The sequence below is a fragment of the Anolis carolinensis genome, chromosome 1 (assembly GCF_035594765.1).
Source record: "Anolis carolinensis isolate JA03-04 chromosome 1, rAnoCar3.1.pri, whole genome shotgun sequence".
NCBI classification, from domain to species: domain Eukaryota; kingdom Metazoa; phylum Chordata; class Lepidosauria; order Squamata; family Dactyloidae; genus Anolis; species Anolis carolinensis.
The window spans coordinates 348,933,569-348,944,477 of NC_085841.1; the positions used below are offsets into that span (position 1 = coordinate 348,933,569).

The window sequence follows — 10,909 nt, forward strand, 5'->3', positions numbered from 1 at the left end:
TCTCTCCCAAGTTCTAGTCACTACACTGAACCTCTACCTCTCTGCATCCCACCCCTGTTCTCTACAGTTTTTATGTCTGAAAGCATTCAATTGATACTTATTAAGAGTCAAGATTCATTCAGAACACTTTTACTTCTAGATACTTCCAGAGTAGAACTGTACATGCAAAACTGCATTAGTCACAATAGATTTACAGTAGATTCTATTCTATTGTAAGTGTGGAATTTAGAATCATTTTTACAGTATAAAAGGACTAAACATCAATAGCTTGAAACTCTAAGATGTTACATACTCCCAATATTCAGGTCCAATACCTAGTTACTAGGTATCGTTATATTACAGTTGTTCATTAGCAGAACTTCAAGAGGTTTAACAAAATTTGCAAAACATGTTTAACTTCCCAAACATCCCTTTTTCTGACCACAGCCAGCAAAGAATCCTGCCATTGACTAACCAAGCAATTTCTCACTTTCCAATATAGCTAGGATTGTACAGTGTTATACATCAAGAAAGAACACTCCCTCAGTGGCATCTCACATTACCTAAAAAAGCAAATGTAACAAAAATAAAGGTATAACATCTTCAAAAATAAATATAAAGAGGGAATGCAGACAAGTGTCAAGACCTTTTTGGCAGGTAACATTCATAATATACAAAATATAACTTATTCAAAGCCAATGTTGAAGGAAATATATCCCCATTTTTTGTTTAAGTAGTTGGAAAATTAATCCACTTCTTCCATGCGCGATGTATCATCATCTCCTTCAAGGGGTGGCATCTCTTCAGCAACTGCAGGGCTCGGTTCCTCTGCAGCAGTGTCATCTTCATCGATGCCTGCACAAAATTTAAATCACATTGTAATTAACAGCTTTCCTCATCTACACAAACTTGCTGATACATCCTGGTTATGAACAGAGGTGAGACAACAGGAAATAGATAAAATTGTACTCCTAGGAAAAGAAATTCACTTCTGAAAAGTTATTGATGCTCTTTATCACCAAACCCTTATTTTCACAACAACCCAAAATTTTCAAAACCCAGTTATCACAGGGACATAAAGTGAGGTGAAATCCTTTGAATAGGACAACAGGCATCAAAACAAGTATTACATGGGTGTTGACCCATCCCTAGGCTATCCAAAAAAACAAAAAATTGGCTGGAGTTACACTTAAAATGTATCTGTTCTAACTTGCACAGATTCAACTTAAGAGCAAACCTACAAAACTGGGACTTGCCTGTAGTTAACTAAAGATTATCAAACAAGATTTGCTGTCTTCCTTCTGTTCTTTTTTTTTTTTTAAATAGAAAGCTAGTTTCAACCATGATTTTGAAAGACAACCATTCAAGCCAAAAATAGTTAGAACATAAGAAATTCAACCTACCCAGGCCAAGTTTGATCATTCTATAGATCCGGTTGGCATGAGTCTGAGGATCCTCCAGACTGAAGCCTGAGGACAGGAGGGCAGTCTCATACAGCAAGATGACCAGATCCTTGACGGACTTGTCGTTCTTGTCCGCTTCCGCCTTCTGCCTCAAGGTCTCAATAATTGAGTGGTCGGGGTTGATCTCCAGATGTTTCTTGGCAGCCATGTAGCCCATGGTGGAGTTGTCCCTGAGCGCCTGGGCCTTCATGATCCTCTCCATGTTGGCGGTCCAGCCGTATGTGCTGGTCACAATACAGCAAGGGGAAGTCACCAGCCGGTTTGAGACAACCACCTGCGGAAGCACAACAAAATGCTTGCTTAGTGCTATTTTCAAATTGTTTTCAGTGCCAAGAAACTAATTCACAGAAAATTTTAATCATAGCACCTCCAAGTAAATTCACCCAGAAAAACATCTCTATGGTCTTACTGCTTGGGTAAAACAAATGCAATGAGGCTTCCCGCGGAACTCATTTTTACTAAATACCAATAAAAAACATAAGTTACCTTCTCTACTTTCTTTTCAAGTATATCTTTCATGATCTTGCAGAGATTTTCAAACTTCGCCTTCTTTTCCTCCTGTTTCTTTTTCTCCTCTTCATCTTCAGGAAGCTCCAGTCCTTCTTTGGTTACTGAAACCAATGTCTTCCCCTCAAATTCCTTTAGTTGCTGCACACAATACTCATCAATAGGCTCAATCATGTAGATTACTTCCAAACCATGTTTACGAAGTCTCTCCACAAAAGCAGAGTTTGCTACTTGATCTTTGGTTTCACCTAGAGAATAAGAATAGACTTCAGCAAGTTCCATTCATTTGTCAAAAATTTTGGTTTTGCTTTTTTCTTTCAAAAATGCCAAAACCAATTGGCCTAAAATTATTTGTCAGGTCTGGCGAGCCATACGACGCTGAAGATCAAGCCAAAAGATCAGACTAATAAAAAGTAATACTTGCCTGTGATATAGTATACATGCTTCTGGTTTTCCTTCATCCGTGTGCAGTAATCCTTGAGTGACACCATTTCATCTCCAGATGCAGAAGTATAGTATCTCAACAACTCTGACAGCTTCTTGCGATTCTGTGAATCCTCGTGTATGCCAAGCTTTAAGAATTAAAAAACATTGTGTTTATACAAATGTAAAAAAAAAAACTTGAGACAAAGAACTTAAAGTTAGTTAAGTGCAACTTCTTAACTAACCAAACCTACCTTAATGTTTTTGGAGAACTGTTCATAGAACTTCTTGTAATTCTCTTTATCTTCTGCCAATTCCGTGAAGAGTTCCAAGCATTTCTTGACCAAATTCTTCCTGATCACTTTCAAAATCTTGCTCTGCTGCAGCATTTCACGTGAGATATTTAGAGGCAAGTCTTCTGAATCAACAACACCCCTCATGAAATCTGTAAAGAACATTTTAATCAATCATATAGAACAAAATCCTATATATCTAACAAGCTTGAAAGATCTATGGAGACCATATTGCTTGAATTTAAGTTGTCTTTTCCCCCTTGAAGGGAAACTTAACATATTGGTTTAAGGTTAACATACATGACTTTCATTTACATACATGACAAGCACTAAATTGGCATTATCAACAGAACAGCACAAAAAGGTGGTCTAAATATACTTTTAAATTTAGTAAAGATTAATTCATATGGAAAGGCTGTTAAATTATTAGCTGTGATAGCCAAATGTAACCCCCAATGACTTAACTCTGCAAAATTAAGACAAAGAGATGAAATGTGTTGCCTGAGACCATTAACAAATGAAACCTTTGGTCTGCACCAACATAGCTTTTTGAGTATGCCATTCCAAAATATGCTGAATTTACATCAATGTTGTGTGGCGCAAGCTTTTGCCCTAGTTGACCTGGAAAATTTTAGCACATGCAGAATTACTTACTCAAATATTCAGGGATTAGTTCTTCACAGTTGTCCATAATGAACACTCTGCGCACGTACAGCTTGATGTTGTTCTTTTTCTTTCTGTTCTCAAACAAGTCAAAAGGGGCACGTCTTGGGACAAACAAGAGGGCTCTGAATTCAAGCTGCCCTTCAACTGAGAAGTGCTGCAAGAGGGAGATATGCAAACTTAAGAGGGAATTCAATTAAGTGCCGTTTGACAACACAACACAAGAGAATGCATACATGTAGACACCTAAATCACTAAGAAACATTACCATTGATTTATCACTTAACAGAAAACCTAGTTATGCATTTTTTCAAACTAGTAGAGTGCAACTATTAAGGGAGAAAGTGTTTCAATTGTATTTAATTTAATGCTTATATAAAATTGGGCAGAAAATAAGTTCTAAAAAGGGAACCAACAGATCTAAGAAACTACCAATTTAACACTTGGTATGTAAATTTCCTAAACTAGTGTTTTGATTTAGAATATCTGGCATCACAGACACATCAGCAATAATCTTACTTTAACTGCTAGATGATCCTCCCAGTCATTGGTCAGGCTCTTGTAGAATTCTCCATATTCTTCATTAGTAATGTCATCTGGATTCCTGGTCCAAATGGGCTTTGTCTTATTGAGCTCTTCCTCATCAATGTACTTTTCCTTGATCTTCTTTTTCTTCTTCTTGTCACCATCTTTCTTTTCTTCTTCCTCATCAGAGCCAACATCCTCAATCTCTGGTTTATCTTCTGGCTTCTCTTCTTTTTCCTCCTTCTCTTCCTCCTTTTCCTCTGCCTCATCATCGCTCACCTCTTTATCACGCTCCTTCTCCACCTGCACATACGTAAAAAAGGTAAAGACCAGTGAATTTTAGTCATTTCAACAAGAGAAAAAAGGGGGAGGGAACCCACTCAAAAAACACATTAGACTGTTTTTCAAAATATGTAAGCCACTTACAAAAAGTGTTATAGGATAGCCAATGAACTGGGAATGCTTCTTGACAATCTCCTTGATTCGCCTTTCCTCCAAATACTCTGTCTGGTCTTCTTTCAGATGCAAGATAACCTTGGTGCCACGGCCTAAAGGCTCACCTGCAACACCATGAATTATAGGATTTATTGTCAGTGCCACAAAAACCTGCTTCAAAAATCATGAACTATCCACTCTTGGAAGATGAGAGCAGCAACATGAACCTGATACAATCACTCCTTAATTTTAGTTCTAATCCACTATAACAGCAATAGCTTTTAAAGAGTTGTCATCCCATTTCAAATCCTGTAGTTGCCTCCTGAAGAAACCTGGGATTTGTAGTTAAGTGAAGCCCAAGACTCTTCCCAAAGCTGCAAATCACAGAATTCAACAAGAAACAAAGAATTTAATGTGGGATAGCAACTCTTTAATAGATTAGTGTGATAATCCCCTTAGATTTCCCCTTCCCATATACAGACAAGAACGATGCTAGGGGTTATTAATAATCCTAGGTCCAAAAGCTGTCTGGCCCTTGGAGCAGACTTTTCTTCTTTTGCTTTCCCTGCATTGGAAGAAAAGCACAGAAAGGAGCAAGCCTGACCCAGCTGTATTGTCGACGGCTTTCACAGCTGGAATAACTGGAGTGTTGTGTGGTTTCCGGGATTCATGGCCATAGTCTAGCACATGGCTGAAACATGGCCATACAGCTGGGAAACCACACAACACTCCAGTGACCCAGGTGGTTCTTCAAAGAGACAGTCAACTACACAAACTAGCTTCATTCCTCTGTTGCTTTCCCTGCCCAAATAATGACTAGAACACTGTACCTTAAAAGCTGCAGCTACCACTCCCTCATGGAAATTGGACATGGACTCAGGTTCAATAATCATGATCAACTCATCAGTAACTACATCTACAGCATTGTATCTAATTGTTCTACATAAAGGTTAAAATTTCTTACTAAAGATGGAACTTCAGCAAGCAGTCCTTACCATTATCCAGTCTGACAGTGAACGATCCACCGGCAGAGGACTCCCAGGCGTACTGCTCATCATCGTTGTGCTTGGTGATCACGGTAACCTTCTCAGCGACCAAATAGGCAGAGTAGAAACCAACACCAAATTGACCAATCATGGAGATATCTGCTCCGGCCTGCAAGGCTTCCATGAAGGCCTTCGTGCCAGACTTTGCAATGGTACCCAGGTTATTAACCAGGTCAGCTTTGGTCATCCCAATGCCAGTATCCACAATGGTCAGGCTACGGTCAAGCTTGTTGGGAATAAGATTGATCTTCAGGTCCTTTCCAGAATCCAGTTTGCTAGGATCAGTCAAGCTCTCGTATCGGATTTTATCCAAAGCCTACAAAGAACAAAGCTTTTAGGGCACAGGTGACCCAAGGCAAAAATTACTGCTCTCCCTCTACAGCTATTTACTTACATCAGAAGAGTTGGAGATCAGCTCTCTCAGAAAGATTTCCTTGTTTGAATAGAAAGTGTTGATTATCAAGGACATCAACTGAGCTATCTCTGCCTGGAAGGCAAAGGTCTCCACCTCCTCCTCCATTGGCTGGTCTTGTGTCTGTACTTCCTCTGGCATCTGCCAACAAAGCGAAATAACCCTTTAAATACAAGTTTCGGGAAACAACTATAAAATAATAGCTAATTATGCTCATAATCTAGATCACTAGTAGCTTTGATGTTCCTCTTAATTATTGCCAATCCAAGAGTTTTGAGGTCAGTAGTGGTCCTTATGGCAAAAAAGAAAAACACTAGAGAAATTCTGCTTTGTCAGCAAAAGTACCTTAATCAACATGTTATTTTGTATAATTTATGACATATTTAAAAAGCATTAATTCCTTATGAAGTAACAGAACACCCTTGCAATTTGCAAACTCTCCTGCAGGCATTAAGAAACCCATTTCACATTAGGTTCTATATTTTCAAAGGAAAAAAATCTATACAATTGAAGGATTTGCTACTACCATTAGCAATGTTAATAAATTTGTCCATTGAGTTCTCTTTTCAACCTCATATTGGGATCAAGTTCCACTAAGCCTCATGTTCTGAATGAAATTTACAGATTTTATTTACTCTCACCATTTTTATTTTTTCAGGCTGGAATGTTCAGGGTGGGAGAAAGAATTCTTTTCTGCCTGACGCAGGTGTGAATGTTGCAATTGGTCAGCTTGATTAGCACTGAATGGTCCTGCAGCTTCAAAGTCTGGCTGCTTCCTGTCTGAGGGAACCCTTTGTTGGGAGGTGAAATAAATTTCTAACAAATCTTTCTTGGATCCCGGTGAACTTTTAACAGGGGGAAAAAAAACCCTCGAGGGTTCTGCCTCTCCCAGCCACAAAATGTTGCTGGATTTCTATGTTTTTCCCCCTCACAAAGTAGAGTCTCACTTATCCAACGTTCTGGATTATCCAACACAGTCTGCCTATTAGTAGTCAATGTTTTTGTACTCAATGTTTTCAATACATTGTGATGTTTTGGTACTTAATTTGTAAAATCATAACCTAATTGGACGTTTAATAGGCTTTTCCTTAATCCCTCCTTATTATCCAACATATTCGCTTATCCAACATTCTGCCAGCCCGTTTACGTTTGATAAGTGAGACTCTCCTGTAAAAACTTCTGTCAGTTGCTGTGAGTTTTCCAAGCCGTGTGGCCATGTTCCAGAAGCATTCTCTCCTGACGTTTTGCCCACATCCTCAGGGGTTGTGAGGTGTGTTAGGTAGGAAACTAGGCAAGTGGGATTCATATATCCGTGGAAGATGCAGGGTGGGAGAAAAAACTTTTTTCTGCCTGGGACAAGTGTGAACATTTCAATAGGCCAGCTTGATTAGCACTGAATAGCCCGGCAACTTCAAAACCTGGCTGATTCCTGAGTGGAATGTTCAGGGTGGGAGAAAGAACTCGTCTGCCTGAGGCAAGTGAGAATGTTTCAATTTTTTTTTCCGTGTCAGGAGCAACCGGAGTTGCTTCTGGAGTGAAAGAATTGGCCGTCTGCAAGGACGTTGCCCAGGGGACGCCCAGATGTTTTACCATCCTTGTGGGAGGCTTCTCATGTCCCCGCATGGAGCTGATAAGAGGGAGCTCATCCGCACTCTCCCCGGGTGGGATTCGAACCTGGCAGCCATCAGGTCAGCAACCCAACCAAGTCACGAGGCTTTTATCCCCTAGGCCACCGGAGGCTCCAAGAATGTTTCAATGGGCCAGCTTGATTACCATTGACTAGCCTGGCAGCTTCAAAGCCTGGCTGTTTCAAAGGTGTGACTGGACTACCCCCCCCCCTCTCCCTTTCCAAATTCAGGCCAAAGGACTGTTTCCCCTGAGTATTAAGAACCTCTGCGCCATCTGTCGGCCTGGGAGGGGGAAGAAGCCTTCTAGAAACTGCTAGAGCTTTCCCGCCCCCACAGGACCGAAGCCCCGCCCACCTCCTCCCGCCAGCCAATCCCCGCTCCGCCCGGTGTCCCCCCCCTTACATCCATGACTAGGGCTGCAATGAGGGGGGGAAACGGGGTAATAATGACGTTATAACAGGCCTGGGCAATCCAGGCGTTTTGAACTTCAACTCCCAACATTCCTCACCGCCTCAGGCCCTTTCCTTTTCCCCCTCAGCCGCTTAAGCGGCTGAGGGGGAAAAGGAAGGGGCCTGAGGCGGTGAGGAATGCTGGGAGTTGAAGTCCAAAACAATCTGGACGGCCTATGGTTGCCCAGGCCTGCGTTATGGCAACGAAGTGAAACCTGTCATTCATTCATTGATTGGCACGGCTGCAAGGATTTGTAACTTGCTCTAAACTTAGCCTGGGCTAAACTGGGCTGCTTTCGCCTTTCCCCTTCTTCCCAACACACACACACTTCTCCATTTTACTGCATTATTTACTCCCGAAAACCATCTAGAGTGGCTCCCAAATTGGCAATCAGTCAACGCCACTTTATCCCACCCCAAAAAGGATCTGAATGACTTCCAAATTGTCAACAATCCATCGCCTCAGTAGAATAAAATATAAAATGGCGTTAGACATTGATTATATTAAAAACATATAAACACAGGCCATCGCCATTAACTCCTCCGCCATTCACAGCCGCCCATCTTCTCCCTTGCAAACCAAAGGCAGCCATTAGTCGATTTGTAAGGCTACACAGGAAAATTCATCGGCCTTTAATGGCGTTTTCTCTTCACAATCCTTTCTCTGACGTACTCGGACCCCTACCCTCCGCCATTCATACCAAAGCAGTCTCAGGGCCCTTCCACACAAGGTAGAAAATCACACAATGTCTGCCTTGAACTGGGTTATTTGACTCCGCACGGCCATATAGTCCAGTTCAAAGCAGAAAATGTGGGAAATTATTTAGTTGTTACAGTATTCCCCACGTCTCTCCGATCCCGTCTTCTCACCTTGGCGGCGTTAAAGATCAGTTGCTGCTCAAGAGCTCTCCCACGATGTTCACTCTCCGGCGGTTGCTCACCGACTGCACTGCGCCCCCGCCTCTCACTGGGTTTTTATACCTGCGCCGCCGCCTCTTTCCAGAACCATCGGGAACCTTCACTGACAGAACAGGCGAAGGGGGCGGGGCTTCGTCGCGCGGGCGTTGAGCGGACACAACGCGCATGCGCCTGATGGAACCTACTCTCTCGCTTCCTCTCTCTAAACCGCCACCCACTCCTTTTCCTCACCAAGCACGCATGCGCGCCGTCGCGAGTGCAAGGGAGGGAGACTTGCCTCCCCTCCGCCTCTAGGCTTGCACTGCGCTTGCGCAGACGTCCTCGCAGGGAAAGCCATAACTCTTAGTGGACTGAGGGTTGTATGTTTTCCGGACTGTATTTTCCAGAAGCATTCTCTCCTGACGTTTCGCCCACATCTATGGCAAGGCATCCTCAGAGGTTGTGAGGTATGTTGGAAACTAGGCAAGGGAGGTTTATATACAGTAGAGTCTCACTTATCCAACATAAACGGGCCGGCAGAACGTTGGATAAGCGAATATGTTGGATAATAAGGAGAGATTAAGGAGAAGCCTACTAAACTTCAAATTAGGTTATGATTTTACAAATTAAGCACCAAAACATCATGTTATACAACACATTTGACAGAAAAAGTAGTTCAGTATGCAGTAATGCTACGTAGTAATTACTGTATTTACGAATTTAGCACCAAAATATCACGATTTATTTAAAACATTGTCTACAAAAATGCGTTGGATAATCCAGAACGTTGGATAAGTGAGACTCTACTGTATCTGTGGAATAATGTCCAGGGTGCGAGAAAGAACTCTTGTATGTTGGAGGCAAGTGTGAATGCTTCAGTTGGCCAGCTTGTTTAGCATTGAGTTGGGCTTGCAGCTTCAAAGCCTGACTGCTTCCTGCCTGGGGATCCCTTGTTGGGAGGGCAGGAAGCAGCCAGTCTTTGAAGCTGCAAGGCTATTCAATGCAAATCAAGGTGGCCAATTGCTACATTCACACTTTGCCTCAAGCAGAACATTTCACATTCAACATTTGAGAATGCCTGCCATAGATGTAGGCAAAACGTCAGGAGAGAATGCTTCTGGAAAATGGCCATACAGCCCGGAAAACTTACAAGCAAACCATGAAAGCCTTCGACAACACATTGAACATCTCTTGGTGGATTCTTTCCTCTCTTTCTATTAGGCTCCTTAGTTTCTCATCTACGCATGCGCACAGTGCGAAAGTACTCAAGTTACTCCCCCCTTTCACCAGTAGAGACTGCGCCTGCGCCTTCTGCAGATTGAGCGAGATGACATCATCGCCAAGACGAGGGGCGGAGCTTTGCCCTCTCCTCACGTGGAGAGTCGGTTGGGCTGTTCCCGCCGCTGTGCCCGCCCCCCTCCGAAGAGCTCTCCTGACAGTTGGGCTGTCCCCCTCGGCGCCCTCAGAATGTCCCAGAAAAGGCGGGAAGGCGGCGGCACTCCTCTATTTCCCCCTCCCTCCCTGAAGAAGCGCCTGGAAACCTGAGGAAACACCTCGCTCTCATTAAATAGAGCACTAGGAAGCCATGTTACAATAAAAACTGGAGAAGACTCTTAGAGGTTTCACTACGGTATGTGTTGCCTGTCAGTCCTGAGGGAGGAAATGTTCTGGAGAATAACATATATAAATAGTCTACAGTGCTTAAAGTACTTCACATTTTAGGCATGGCACACACTTTTAGCTTAGCACTGTCTAATGTGATATAGCAGGCCTAGGCAAACTTGGGCCCACCAGGTGTTTTGGACTCCAACTCCCACCATTCCTAACAGCCTCAGGCTTAAGCGGCTGAGGGGGAAAAGGAAGGGGCCTGAGGCTGTTAGGAATGGTGGAAGTTGGAGTCCAAAACACCTGGAGGGCCCGAGGTTTGCTCAAGGCATATTGCCTCTGTCTGTCTATATGTCATATGTCTAATGGCATTGGATGTTTGCCATTTATATGTACATTGTGATCTGCCCCAAGTCCCCTTCGGGGTGAGAAGGGCGGAATATAAATACTGTAAATAAATAAATAAAATTGGCTACATGGATTAAACTAGTTTAAAGTAATATAATCTATGCCTTTTTTAAAAATGCCTCCTGTATCTGAAGAAACCCACAGAGAAATGCACATCTGAAATGGAGCTGAAAAGA

At 42.5% G+C, this 10,909-nt stretch overlaps 1 protein-coding gene across 1 annotated transcript; it reads right to left on the bottom strand.

Annotated features, from left to right (window-relative positions):
* Positions 1-113: 113 nt before the first annotated feature.
* Positions 114-8,852, bottom strand: hsp90aa1 (heat shock protein 90 alpha family class A member 1). The gene is made up of 11 exons (XM_003224061.4): positions 8,694-8,852; positions 5,729-5,887; positions 5,284-5,650; positions 4,280-4,413; positions 3,848-4,156; positions 3,320-3,485; positions 2,627-2,817; positions 2,374-2,521; positions 1,929-2,197; positions 1,383-1,716; positions 114-834 (listed from the first exon to the last, which is right to left on the bottom strand). The coding sequence occupies exons 2-11, from the start codon at positions 5,885-5,887 to the stop codon at positions 725-727; spliced, it is 2,187 nt and encodes a 728-aa protein (XP_003224109.2). The 5' UTR covers positions 8,694-8,852; the 3' UTR covers positions 114-724.
* Positions 8,853-10,909: the final 2,057 nt, after the last annotated feature.